The 15,544-nt window shown below is 38.8% G+C and overlaps 1 protein-coding gene and 1 long non-coding RNA gene across 3 annotated transcripts; one reads left to right on the plus strand and one right to left on the minus strand.

Moving 5' to 3' along the window:
• The first annotated feature begins 458 nt into the window (after positions 1 to 458).
• Positions 459 to 11,943, plus strand: eef1db (eukaryotic translation elongation factor 1 delta b (guanine nucleotide exchange protein)). 2 transcript variants are annotated; one of them, XM_079245166.1, is made up of 9 exons: positions 459 to 566; positions 5,979 to 6,096; positions 6,685 to 6,756; positions 7,890 to 7,952; positions 8,245 to 8,332; positions 9,104 to 9,216; positions 9,343 to 9,537; positions 9,642 to 9,836; positions 11,612 to 11,935. In XM_079245166.1, the coding sequence occupies exons 2-9, from the start codon at positions 5,983 to 5,985 to the stop codon at positions 11,648 to 11,650; spliced, it is 879 nt and encodes a 292-aa protein (XP_079101292.1). In that variant the 5' UTR covers positions 459 to 566; positions 5,979 to 5,982; the 3' UTR covers positions 11,651 to 11,935. The 2 variants fall into 2 exon arrangements, with proteins under 2 accessions (XP_079101292.1, XP_079101293.1); XM_079245167.1 differs by lacking the exon at positions 7,890 to 7,952 and having other exon boundaries at positions 11,612 to 11,943.
• Positions 11,944 to 12,496: 553 nt separating this feature from the next.
• On the minus strand, positions 12,497 to 13,192 carry LOC306759427. The gene is made up of 3 exons (XR_013771425.1): positions 13,070 to 13,192; positions 12,750 to 12,989; positions 12,497 to 12,589 (listed from the first exon to the last, which is right to left on the minus strand). It is a non-coding gene; the product is annotated as an uncharacterized lncRNA (long non-coding RNA).
• Positions 13,193 to 15,544: the final 2,352 nt, after the last annotated feature.

Raw genomic sequence — 15,544 nt, forward strand, 5'->3', positions numbered from 1 at the left:
TCATTTAATTGTTGAATTAATTTGTGGTTTTAAAATCATCCCCTGGCATACACACACACACACACATATATATATATATATATATGGAACAAAGTGTAAATAAGTACATTATTCTGCTTCAAGGCCCACTTTTAGACCTTGGATAATACTTTCAAATGATGATGGAAAAGTTAAATTTTTAGAATAAAACTTTGGGTGGAAAAAAATAGATTTTAGTAAACAATACGTTAAAGTTACAACTATACACTGCTTAATTATAAAATTATAGACAAAGTGCTTAAACAATTAAATGTTGGAAAAAATACTGATTGTTGAGCTTTAAATAAACATTTAATATCTTTTTGTCAGAAACAGCAGTTCATAACTGCACTTGAAAGCATTCATTCAGCAGAAGACACGAGGCAACATTAATGATTCATAACCCCCCTCCCCCATCCTCCAAGATCACACAATCATCGCTGCTCCTTGCTTCCTCCTCCTCCTCCTTCCCGTTGTCACTCTCGGCTGGAGAAACACGCGTTTTATCCAACGACCTGCCTCACATCCACCACACAGAAAACAAAGCAGTAAGTAAAGCCAAGGCTGGCTGACAGCTAGGTTTCCAGCGCTGGGGGGCTTTTTGGGGGACTTATTAAGGTGACAGTTTTAGAAACTGGTGAATAAAAGCGTGGTTTGACTTAGCCTCGGCTAGCTGGATGGCTAGCTGAAAGGCTAGCTGCTGGATGTAGCTGCTTGCTATTGCTAACGCCTCCCGGGGCGGCAGTCACGCCTGCCGGATACCGGCTTCAAAAGCTGCGCGTGTTTGACTTTTAAATTAAAGGTCATTATCAGAGTATGGTTTTTCTAGCATATGTACAAGCGATGGTTTTTGCTGTGTTCAAGCATTTATAATAGCACGGTGTCATTCGAATATGACAAAAGAGAGCTAATGGGGTTAGCTAGGTGGATCTTTTACACGATGCCAGCTGATCCTCTGCTATTCTGCATTTTGCTTGACAGGCTTTCATTCATCATCTTAGCTTCAGAGTCCTCTATATTCAACTATGAAACCACTGAATAAATTAGATAAAAGATTTAATTGGATAACAACGCTATTCATGTCCCTGCAAGTCACTCTTGAACTCCTATTGACAGGAGTATCTGTGGGATAAAGATTGGGGAATCACATGTCATCTGTTTGCACCAGCAATCACCTTTTTTTAGGTTTTTAAATTGTGCGTAATAAACAGAAATTATATTTAATGTTGTCTTCCCATATTATAAATACAGATAAACATAAACCAACAATTATACTTACTCTCTCTCCAGGTAAGTAGTACTGAGACAATGTTAAAGTCTCTGTCATGAGCTGATGCCACATTCACCTGCTTGCTGTCAGGAACGGTCGATACAGGACCAAATCTGCTTCCAAAAATAGATCCCTAAAAATACAGTAATCCTTTGTGGTAGCTACAGAGCCCAGTTGTGATTTATTGAAACTTGTTTGCTGAAAGATGCATGCATTCAGTGTGCAAAATGTGCCTTCTCAGTGTAGATTTATGCTCTATTTAGGCAAAATAAAACTGCAACATGGAAATAATGGCATATGTTATTTATTCATAAAAGGTGTCAGATATTAAGTATGTTTGAGGTGTATTGAAATGAGAATTGTGGGAGTTAGGGTTAGTATTTTTTTAATCTTCCTGCAGTGCATTTCACAAACCAATTAGCAGCCTGCTGTGAAGTCATGACTTGACTCTGCACTGACACCATCTGCTCAGCTGTGACATGTGCTGAAAGTATTATTAACATGATGCTGAAACTAAATATGAAGTGAAAGTGGGATAACCTCTGCCTTTAATCAAGCAGAGATTTCTAAAAAGGAATAGTTCTGAACACCATCAGTGTGATGGCAAGGGAAAGCTTAACAAATAATCTACAATTTTATTACATTTCAACCATTTACATGGTTTCATAGTGCAAACGTCAAAACAGTTTACAGAAATAGTAATTTAGCACACAGAAAAACGAGCTTAGCTTCCTCATGTAGCTGCTCTGCTATATATGTTACCCCTTTTCATTTAAGTAATCAAGTTTCTGTTCATCTCCAGTGTTGACTTCTTATGGTGTTCGGATGTCCACAAGTGTGTGTAAACCTTGTAAAGATGCAACATAAAAACTGTTTCATCCCCCTTATTTATAAATAAGGTTGATGCAGATTGAGAGCTTTAGTGTGCACAAAAGGTTTCCCCTTTGCTTACATTCTTGCAAGTGGTAATGAAAGTGTTTTCTTATTTATTAATTGTCTGAATATGAAATGAAACAAGTAAAAACAGGAAGTTTACTGATATTTAGGAATGAATTCAGAGAAATGCGTAACATGCAACTTTTTTTCCTCTCACTAAGCATTCAGAATTTAACTTGTGAGTATTTAAAAAAAAAAAAAAACATTATCAATGTGCCTTTTTGTTTCAGCTTTGTGTTGCTGTTTCCCCCCCACATAGCTGTTTGCCATATATCAGTTCAGTTTGCAAGGTGGTGACTGTTGAATTTCTTTTTCAATGGCTTGCGGTTAACTGGATAAAAAGAACGTGTTGAGCATTTAACTTTGACGCTAGGTTGAGCTCAACCCCTTTACCGAGGAAGGTGAGTTGAGAGCTTGAATTCTGGTTCCCATCAAGCAGGAAGCGACTTCAAAAACGGTTTTAGTTGCATGTTAGTTTCACACCTGTTCGCAGCATGAAGGGGATATAGAGGACGTAACTCCATGACTTACAGTTGCATGATGTGCGATTTGTGACTGCATTCATTGCGTGCATCAGTGTTTATGTTGCCGTTTTTGCATGCTCTCATATGATTGTGTTTTGTGTCTTGAAATGCTTTTTAAAGCAAGCTGTAGTGTACTGTAGAGATGTCTCAATTCTAGACTTTCCTGGCATGGTTGTCAGAAAAGTAGTCACATTCCTCATGATTAAAATTTAACACTGAATTAGTGAAGCCACATGAATACTCCTTAATAGGTTTTTTATTTCTATATTTTGATGCCAATATTGAAATAATGTAAGTAAAAAGGTAAAGCAACCAGAAAGTCCCATTCCAACAAAAATCCCCTCTGTGAAGTTGAACAAAAAAATAAGTCCCACATATTAACTGTAGATTCCTCTCAGGAAAAGGCTAAAAGGTTTCTTTCTGTGAACTATATGATAAAAAATGGTTTTCAACCTAAATAACATTTAAAGACATGGAAAAACATCTAGCTGGCATTTTAATTATCAGCAGAAGAGCTGCAGTTTGAAGCATAAATATACCAGGAACAGGTCAAATAAACAAGATGATATGTCTGAAATGAAATATGGCTTCTTCTGCAGCTGTTTTAGACTGATGACAATAAAAGGGCATTGGCTTTGCGGTCACTTTGGATTGTAAGACCTAACCTGAGTCTAATACAAACAAAACTTTGCAAATGACAAGATTGCATTTCTTTACAATGTTACGTTAGGTGGATGTTAATGTAATCTTACCCAGTTATTGAGAACTTACCTTTTGCATCGAAGCTAGTGTTCGTCCTGCAGGTGGTGAAACATAGTTTAAGTATTTCTTCTTACTGCAGATTTTTCATGTTTTAGGCACTGGTGACCTTTCCTTCACCATTAAACTTGGTCATTTTGTTCTATAACTGCAGTAACTTGACAAGGATGGCTTTATCTGGGTGTTTTGAGGGAATAACTGTTCTTGACTGTACTTTCCCCCTTTAACAAACCTGTTATACAACGCACACATTGAATAATAAAAACACAACACAGTTGGTAACATGCAGACGATCTGACTTTGTGTTCTGTGTAGGAGTTGCAGCTTATCTGCTGGTATGATTGCGACAATTCTTGATGGAAAGAGATTATTTTGAGGGATTTTTACAAGTAATTAATCATGAAGTGCAATGAATATTTAAATCAAGCAGTCGTGACATCCCTAGAGTACTCAACGGTGTGGTATGTTTAATGGTTTTTATGTGCACTTGTAGCAACAGTTAAATGCTATAAATATGAAACTAGACACTATGAAGTAGATCTTAAAAGATATGACAGTTTCAATCTCTGTTTTAAGAATCTGTTTGCCGAAAGGTCAATTTTCAACTCCATTAATCTGCATGAATGTTTACTGGTTTTCAGCATGTTGTTTGTTCTTTCTCAGACACTGTTTATTGTTTAACATCCAGCTCTATAACCAACAAGATAGAAGTGATACTTCATGTCTAAAAAAAAAAAAGAACCCCTTTGTGTCTTTGATTCTTCCTGACTGTCTTTAACTAATCCAAAAGCCTGTACTTGTTATTCTCTTTTGTTTTCCTGCAACGGATCAAAGATGTCCAAGAAGATTTCCCAGTGCTCTGTAGAGGATCCTTTGGAACCTGATCAGCCGGGTCAGTCCAGAAAAGCAGCACCGGGTGGTAGGAAAAAGGCTGAGTCAGGCCAGAGAAATGGAGAGACTGCATCTTCATCTCCAGAGAGTGGCAGCTTGAATGGCGATGCAAAACGCAGCGGAAAAAGCAGACGCCGCAAGAAACGTTCTTCTAATCCTGAGAGCCAATCAGAGGGGAAATCTGAAATCAAGAATGAAGAGAAACCAGACAAACAGATGAGCCACCCACATGACCAGCGCAACACGTTGATCGGTCTACAATCCGAGTGTGCGAATGTGTGGTTTGAACGCAGCATCTACGAGCAAGCGGAGAGCCTCTACCAGTGCTGGCTGACAAGCTCCCAGTCCAACTTCTCACCCCAGTCCTCTGGCAAATGCTTAAAGACGCAATCCACACTGGCGCCATCTTCCTCAGGGCTGGCATGTCACCATGGTGATCAGGTGGCTTGCCATCATGTCGAACAGGCAGTTTGGGTCAACAAGACATCTTTTGATCAAGCAGAACGCCGCTTTATTGAATCCATGCAGCCATCCGTCCCAAACTCTCTGGACCTGCCATCACCACCTAATCACTCCATTTCATCCAGAACACCTGATGAAGGTTATCAGTCTCTGGCTCCAACTCCTGCGACACCCATAATCCAGGAAGGCGCTGCCACACCGATCGCTCGGCAGTCGATAAATGGGCTGCCTTGCGTCCCAGTGGAGCTGCTGAGAGACGTGTGGCTGGAGAAACCGCTGTATGACCGTGCCGAAGCAGCCTTTTACCAAACTCTGTACGGGAACAATTCTTCCAAGAGATCTAGCTGCACCTCCACCTCCAGAGGTAGCGACCACCCTCAAAGCCTTGTGGAAGAAGAAGAGGAGGAGGAAGAGGAGGAAGTGGTGGTGGAGGAAAAACGGGTGGTTCTCCAGGGTAAGGCGGAAGTCTTCCACGCTCTGCATCCAATCCAGGAGGAAGATGAGCCAGTAGAGGGAGAAGAAGCGTCAGGAACTTATTTCCTCCACCCAGACAGCGAGCGGGTGTGGCTGGACAAGTGCCGATACGACGCTGCAGAAAGCCGTTTCTACGGCGCCAGTCCGGCTGAAGCATGTGTGGCGAAGAAGGATCGGAGGCAGGAAGCACCGTCGGTCGCCCGCAAGGCCCCACGAAGGGACAAGTATGACCAAACCGGGAGTGGAACTGCTTCAGACATTTTATTTCATCTTCCATTGAGTTTCTTTTCCCCCCCTCCATCATGTATTCTCCTTATTACAAATGTACTTTTTCTTTGCTTTACTTTCATTTGATTCCTTCATGTTCGTTCAGTCTTTCTTTGCTTTCTTGCTTTTGGTTTCCCTGAGTGACTTTTTGTACAAGCCATAGTCGTTTTCCAGCTTCTTTTCAGTGTTTGTGGAGTTTTAGTGAGGCAGTCTGGTTGTGTGAATAGATAAATGCATCCACTAAGCCATTTACATCTTAAAATTTTAGATTTTACACTTTACCTTTTGATTGTAAGTATTAAAATGACAACAGTAGTTAACATAACACAACTTCCTGTCCTTACATCCCTCTTGTCCTTCCTCGCTTTCCCTTTTAGAAAAATGAGCACGGTGGACTTTCTGGCCCAGGAGAAGATCTGGTTTGACAAACCTCGTTATGATGAGGCAGAAAGACGCTTCTATGAGCGCATGAACGGGTCGCCACAAAACGCACAGGTAAAGCGTCTTGTGCTGGAGGTGGAAGGGTCAGGTGTTCTGACCCAAAACAGCAGATCAGCTGCTGATTAGAGCAACAGAGTTTAGAAGCCTCTTCATCAGAGGAAGACCATCTCCGGGCTGATTCTCACATCTAAAATAATAAAAGATTATGCCCTGATTTATTTGTTTGGTTTAAGCTGTTACATCTAATGTTGGACTCGAACCAATATTAGAAATGGCTGCTAATCCTACAAAGCAAGGTGATAAACTCCAGGTATTTCCTTAATGGACAGGAAAAAATGGCATCAGAACATCCCTACTTGAAACACAATAAAAGCTACAGGGGCAAAAGACTGAATGTGAATGTATGTCATGTAACAGTTTTATCTATATAAGCTGCATTGTTTAAGGTTAAAATGATGGTTTTAACTCAGCCATTGCAGTGATGTTATGCACTCCTTATTTTACTATCAAGCTAACTTACCTGTCATGCTAAAAGGTCCAGATTTGCACAATTTGAATTTATTTTAAAGCAAATGTTAATGACTTTGTTTAATAAACTTTATTGATAAATCATTGAGTCTCTTGACTTCTGCTTTCTTCAAGGATGTTGGAGCAAACACCATCCTGCAAGACATCGCTCGGGCTCGGGAAAACATCCAGAAATCGTTAGCAGGAGTAAGTATGATCCTCATGCAATGCGTTACGTAGCAGAGGTCGATGTGGCTCCTATCACAAAGTTTCCACCTGAATTCACAGTTAGATTTAGTGGTTAACTCATTGGCTTTCAGCGTTTTGAAGCATTTCGGCTCAACCTTCAGGACTTTGGGATGTTGTGGATTTGGAGGGCTGATTTTACTGGGTGCACATTTGGAGAAGGCGTTTTGGGGACATTTTGACCAGCGTTCTGTGCTACATCGGCTTTCTGCATACAGAAATTGCGAAAGATGTGTTTGGCAGCCAATGAGCTGGTGTCCAGGGATAAGAGAATATTTGAGGAGCTGCAGTGTCTCTCCAGCTTGGTGGGTTTTAAAATTAGGTATGTTGCATTTAGTTTGGCTTTATTTATAAAGTGTGTGGCAGACAAAGCCCATAGTTTTAGTAAGCGTGTAACAACACAAAGAAACTCCTTTGAACAGGTTGTCATTGTGGCACGTCTACACTGGTTTAGTTTCTGGTTATATAACAAAATAAAGTATTTTGTGATGACATAACATGTACAACTTCTTTTGGAAATTATGGGAACAGAATTTGAATGATTATTCAGTTATTTTATGGTTAGATGAGCACATTATTGAATCACTGATGCATAAAGAAAAAATCATGGAGTCATGAATGAAAAAAGTAAAAAAAAAAAAAAAAAAGCTTTTTTTTTTAGGCACGGAACTGATAATTGGACATCTGTCCTTCATAAGCTGGTTTCCTCAGGTAGTTCTGGATGGATCTGATTGGGACTGAGATCGAGTTCTGTTTGCTGGGTTGATTAGATTCATGAAGGAAAATGTTTATCCTTGTTGCTTTGTGGCATAATGCTTTTATCATACATGCACGTTGACAGTAAATAAATCAATGTCCATATGTCGTGTATGAAAGATCTTCTGGTAACATTGAAGAAGGTTATGATCATTTCCTTTTCGCATTTAGTTCTTTTCATCTCAGCTGAACGTTGGTGTTCGTCAGCTTTTAGCCTGATCTCTTCCATGACCTCCCAACTCTGGCTTCTCCATGTGCTCCCTGTTCTGTTGGCATGCGCTTCATTCTCCCTTTCCCCTCATTTCTTTTTCATACCTGAAATCCCCTCCTCCTCCCAGCTGAAGACTACATTGTGTAACAGAGGGTCTCCTCAGCCTTCCCTGTACCATCAGTTCCAGCTTGTAAGTGCCTTCAAGTCTTGGGTCATGTGACGCACCTCTGCCTTTGGTCACTGTCTCCGTGGACAACAGTTGCACTCAGCTTATAGTGTGTGTGGAATTGGGTGAAAAGTGTGTTTTTTGTCGTGTCTTTCTGCCTAGGTCAATGCAGACCTTGTTTTTTCTGTTATTTCTGGCTGTAAAATTTACTATATTGTGCATTCTTTCATAAAGTTTTTCTTAATGTTTAGTACACAACTTGTATATTATGGATCACTCTAAACCATTCTGACGTCTTTCTGTCCTGCCTGTGTAGAGCGCGAGCAGCAACAGTCCAGCAGATCAAGGAGAACTTGTTTGTCGCATCCAGAGTCTGGAGCTGGAGAACCAAAGTTTGCACAAAGGTGGGTCTGCAGCTCGTAGAGAATATGCATATTCTGTCTTTACATTCATGGAGCTTGTTTTTGTCAAGAAAAAAACCAACATCAAATTGTTTAGGATGGCTGCGGTCCATTTAAAGGAAGTTTTGCTTTTGTGCATGTTTTATAATAACTGGCATGCACAGGTAAGGAAATGAAACAGCCCTTTTATTATCATGATGATCATTATATTGCACTGTTCTCTAATACTGCACATACCTGTTTACAACATCTGGATTTCCATCTGTAAATAATTCACTCACTTTAATTGAAACAATTAAACATTCTAAACAAATTTATCTGCAAAACTTTATTGGTATCTCTTGTAAGAGGTTTTCCATGAAGTACATTCCTTATTTACCATGAGGAATAAAAATGGAAGTGTTAAGTTGGCCAATCTGCTTTCACCAAGCATTCATGGCGTTGCATGACCTCGATGAAAATGTAGCAGTCCAATACACATGCTTTGTTGTTTACAAGTCAGCATCTGCAAAGTGAAAATAATCTACTACTGCAAAATGTTTACATGTTTAGTAAATATGTTTTTATGACTGAAATTCACTAAAACACCAAAGCACTAATGTAACTGTGTAACAGTGATGCTTGAGTAACTTCATCCTTATTGACTCCTAATGATCCAGACTGCGTTTTTATTATTTTCAATGTTTATTATTAAAATATCTGTCTTAAAATATCATACATGACTCCTAACAGTTTTATTACTGAACCTACATGGCTTTACTCCTGTCATTGCAGTGGTGGAGGACTTGCGGTCGGCGCTCTCCAAGCTTGAATGTCGGGTGGCTGTTCTAGAGAAAAGTCCTGCATCTGTGGCCCCAGCTCCGTCTCCCTCAGTCCCCTACACAAACGTCAGCTCTTATTGATTGCTTTTATGTATTTAATTATTAGGTCCATCAGGACACATAGATTGCTTGTAAGGATACTCTGTCTTTAAAATGTTCAATTTAAATCAAATTGAACTGCTCACCCTCCAGGGCACTACAGTCCAGCAGAAGACCAGCGCTCCAGTTAAAGAGGATGAAGACGATGACGATATTGACCTGTTCGGTAGTGATGAAGATGAAGAGGCAGAGAAACTAAAAGAGCAGAGGCTGAAGGAGTATGCAGAGAGGAAAGCCAAGAAGCCCGCCATCATCGCCAAGTCCTCCATCTTACTGGATGTGAAACCAGTAAGTTGGCATTAATTCCTAATGGTCTGTGTTGCCTTCAGGAATCTGAAATGTTAAACATGGATCGACTCGTGATCTGGTTCATCCTTTGTCCCATTTCTTAGTGGGATGATGAAACAGACATGGCGAAGCTGGAGGAGTGTGTGCGCTCGGTGCAAGCTGACGGTCTCTTATGGGGAATGTCCAAGCTGGTTCCTGTTGGTTACGGCATCAAGAAACTCCAGATTGCATGCGTGGTGGAGGACGACAAAGTCGGAACAGACCTGCTGGAGGAGGAGATCACCAAGTTTGAAGACTATGTAAGTATTAGCTGTTTCCCAAAACAATAGAAACACACATGTTCAGTACATCCAGGTTTATTTACATTTCATAACATACATGTGCAGACAGATGACAGTGTTGACTTTTTATTTTAACCCCAATTCAACCTCTGATTGGCTGTGTAGCCATGACAACTGAAGGTTTATTATACCGTATTTTTACGACCATAAGGCGCACTGTATTCAAAGACGCAGTCTCAGTTACGGGGGATATTTCTCTATTTAACACTTACCCTAAAATCCAGTGCGCCTTATGTGAGGGAATGGTAAAACATACCAGTACTCTATCTTAAAACATGCTTGCTTGTGTGCGTTTAAAAAAGGCAGCAGAAGAAAAACTGAGTTCAGCTGTACTTTATTGAAGAATTTAGCAATGTTTTCATTTAAAAAAAAAAAAAAAAAAAAATCTCATTCACAAATCAATCAACGTCCTCATCTTCTGTATCTGAAATGAACAGCTGGGCTAGTTCTCCATTGAACATGCCGGGTTCATAAATGATGCCGGCTTTTGTGAAAGCTCAAACAGTGCAAGCAGACACGTTAGTCCAAGCATCCGCAATGGCGTAACTCGCCTGGCGCTGCCACTCATTCTTGATAAAACTGTGTTCGCCATCTGTCATCCGTTGCTCCAACGTCGTTTGCAACTTCACTTTGAACGCCCTGTTTATACCAGCGGTTGGAGTTCCTTCGTCAAGCCTGAATCGGCTCGAGTCGGTCTTCCAATTCGGGCCACCTCGCCTTGTTTCCGTGGAAACTCAGCTTTGTGTTACTCGTTCTCCTGCTTCCTCCACTTACGAACCATGGATTCATTGATCTTTCTCTCACGGCTGTTCAATTCCAGTGTTTGTCCGCGTAGCTGATAGCTTGCAGTTTTAACTGTGCTTCGTAAGCGTGTCTCTTCACATGTGCCATTTTAATAAGTGGTCATTCGCCAAACCGATGTTTTGCAGAATGTACATAACGGTACTATATACCTACTGAGGGCATGCCTTTTGCATCGTCTTTTTCTTCTTTTACGCCCACACTTCCCCCTTTAACGTTCTCATGTTTTTGCCTTTTATCTATATAAGCAGCGTGTCACACGACATTCATAGATTTTGGAGAAAATAAGACTTTTAAGTGCGCCTTGCTCAGAAAGTCTGCTTCGTCTGGAGAATCATAAATGTGTATCATTTTGATTCCAGGCAAAGAAGCGGACACGGTATGCTTCATATGGTGCAAATACAGGAAGCAAAATCCACTCGACTGTCCAAGTGGGAACTCTGTTCAATTTGGGTTGACATTTTTCTGGTTATGTCAGTTTGCACAATGTAACACCTCCTCAGGAGGCGCAATGCAGGACTATTCCGTCTCCACCACATAAGAGCAACACATGGAACTGTAATCTCCATACAACTTTTGCCACACATGTTTTGGTTGGGTTTACCCACAAGGCCATGTGTTATAGTCCTCCAAAGCAAACATGTCTTCACTTTATAGTTTAAAATTTTAGAAAATGGTCTTCTGTTTGCTGCAAGGGGCACTATGGGGCTTGTTATTAATCTATTCACTGCAAACCAGTGACCTAATTACCAACCTACACCCATGCAAATTTATAAAGTGGTCAGGCTTTTTGAGTTGCTTTTGTCAGTACATTGCTGCTGTCAAGTGGCCAAAATAACATGAAAATAGGTGAAAGATTTTAAGGTCTTGTAATTAAATTGTTCACTTGTTGGAAAGTTGAAAGTAAACAAGTCTTCTCTGCTCTGTTTCAGGTTCAGAGTGTTGATGTAGCAGCATTCAATAAGATCTGATCCAAGTCCATCTCTTCCCGTCTCGTCGTCATGCCTCGTTTCTCTGCTGATTGTGTCAACGGTTAATAATAAAAACTCTTGCACTGAAGCAGCTGTCTAATTTAATTCATAGCGTTAACTGTAGAAGTCTGTGCAGAAAATAATCAGCAAAGAGCAAGACTTTTTTACCCTGAGAATGAAAAGAAATCTCAGGGATTGATCGATCCTGTGAGCTTCCAGGTCCCAGAATGAGGCTCAGCAAACAAGCTTTGAATATTACAAGGTGACACTACTAATTAAACATAAGCCCCAAAAAACCATCACAACTATAATTACAACTCGTTATTGAGGCACTGCTGTTTATGAACTCCCCCCATAGGAACTTCACGATGCATTGAGGAGCAGAATGCAAATGCAAAGCCCCTTACATATTCATAAATGGTAAGAGAGGGTGCCAAACTTTCATATTTGTTTTTCCTCATTACTGCATTTGCAATAATTTCAAGTTAAAATTTCATATCTGCCATGTGTCTTTAAATGCATCATGAAATCCTTGTCAGCTTTGGACAGAATGTAATGCTAACAACATGAAACATGTCAGTTTTACCATCTAAAACATAGCTCTCTGTAAAGGATGATAAAACTACATACCATCTGGATGATTTCATGCTTATTTTAGGGTACAGAAGGTGACTGTAGACATGGTTCCCAGCCACACTGCAGGGTACAGAGGTTGCTTGAATTCAGCCTTCAGCTTGTGGAGGAGGTGGACTTCACCATGTAGAAACAAAGCAGACCTGCATCGTGGTCCAGGAACACTCCAATCCTGCGGGATACAGGGCTGCAGGGAACTTCCACCGCCTGTTTCTGGTTACAGTGGCAAACAGTGAAAGAAGATGGGCTGCACTGAAGACACCATGAAAGGGAATTGTGTCCAAGTCTGCACTCGTCAGATGATCCCTGAGGATGGAGAGTAAAGGACAAATAAACCAAAGGAATGAAAAAAATAAAAGGTTTTCTTGATTGATTGCTGATTTAGGAGACAACATAATCGGACACACTTTTGATAATCGTGGTGAACACCTTAATGACACTGAAACTTAAAAAATTTTTTTTTTACCTTTCTTCCAATATCCTATGTGAGTATCATATGTGAGTCCCAGTGCCACCTGCTGGCCATCCCACTCTGCCTCCCAGTAGCTGCGGCCCTGGAAGCCCTCGCGACACAACACCTGACCCCAGATGTCAAACCTGTCAGGGTAATCCTGTATTTCTCCATTTCTACTGACCACGCGGTTCCTTTCGGTCAGAGAAAGCTCTCTGTGAGCGGTGAAAGGGTCCAAAGTTGGTGGGAAAAAATCTGTAAAAAGAAGACGAGATGATTTGTGTATGAGGGAAAGATGATGATGAGGATAGTCATTGCTGACTGATGCAACTTACACTGCAGGAGATCGTTTCTATTGTCCAACGTAGGAAAAGATGCGGAATCACAGGCTTCTGTTTGTAATAATAACTTTTAGATTTAAAAACAAATATTTTATATTTGACACAAATAACTTAAAAACAGCAAAGACAAATGTTTAGATATTGCATACATACATACATGCATATGTATATGCATGCATACATACACATGTATATGCATGCATACATACACATGTATATGCATGCATACATACACATGTATATACATGCATACATACACATGTATATACATATGTACATAAATACGTATATACATACACATTTACATAAATATGTATACATACATACATACACATGCATATACATACATGTGCATATACCTATGTATATACATATATACATACACTTGTATAGACATATATACATACACTTGTATATACATATATACACATACGTATGTATATACATACATACATACATGCATACAAACACATGTACATACATACATACATAGATACATACAAATGTGTATATACATACATAACTATGTATGTACATACATACATACGCATGTAAATACATACATACATACACATGTATATACATACGCATGTAAATACATACATACATACACATGTATATACATACATACAAATGTGTATACATAAAAACATACACACATACACATGTATATACATACATACATGCATACATACACATGTATATACATACATACATGCATACATACATACATACAAATGTGTATATACATACATACATACATACGCATGTAAATACATACATACATACACATGTATATACATACATACAAATGTGTATATACATACATACATACACAGACACAGACGTACACACATACACATACATACATATCTATATACATACATGCATACATACACGTATATACATGCATACATACATTCATACACATGAATTAACATGCATACATGCATACACATGTATATACATACACATGCATACACATGTATATACATACACATGCATACACATGTATAAACATACATGCATACACATGTATATACACATACATGCATACATACACATGCATACATACATACACATGCATACATACACATGCATACACATGCATACATACGCATGCATACACATGCATACATACGCATGCATACACATGCATACACATGCATACATACACATGCATACACATGCATACATACACATGTATACACATGCATACATACACATGTATATACATGCATACATACATACATACACATGAATATACATGCATACATACATACACATGTATATACATACATACATACATACACATGTATATACATACATACATACATACATACACATGTATATACATACACATGCATACACATGTATATACATACACATGCATACACATGTATATACATACACATGCATACACATGTATATACATATACATGCATACATACATACACATGCATACATACACATGCATACACATGCATACATACGCATGCATACACATGCATACACATGCATGCATACACATGTATACACATGCATACATACACATGTATACACATGCATACATACACATGTATACACATGCATACATACACATGTATACACATGCATAAAAATGTGTATATACATACATACATACATACATACATACGCATGTACATACATACACATGTATATACATACATACAAATGTGTATACATACAAACATACACACATACACATGTATATACATACATACATACACAGACACAGACATACACATACATACATATCTATATACACACATGCATACATACACATGTATATACATGCATACATACATACATACACATGAATATACATGCATACATACATACACATGTATATACATACACATGCATACACATGTATATACATACACATGCATACACATGTATATACATACATACATACATACATACATAGATACATACAAATGTGTATATACATACATAACTATGTATGTACATACATACACACACATACACACACATATCTATATACATACATGCATACATACACATGTACATACATACATACATACATACATAGATACATACAAATGTGTACATACATACATAACTATGTATGTACATACATACATACGCATGTAAATACATACATACATACACATGTATATACATACATACATACACACACACACACACATGTATATACATACATACATACACACACACATGTATATACATACATGCATACACACACACATGTATATACATACATGCATACATACACATGTATATACATACATGCATACATACACATGTATATACATACATACATACACGTGTATATACATACATACATACACGTGTATATACATACATACATACACGTGTATATACATACATACATACACATGTATATACATACATACATACACATGTATATACATACATACATACATACACATGTATATACAT

This window comes from Telmatherina bonti, assembly GCF_933228915.1.
Source record: "Telmatherina bonti genome assembly, chromosome: 8".
In the NCBI taxonomy this organism is placed as follows: Eukaryota; Metazoa; Chordata; class Actinopteri; order Atheriniformes; family Telmatherinidae; genus Telmatherina; species Telmatherina bonti.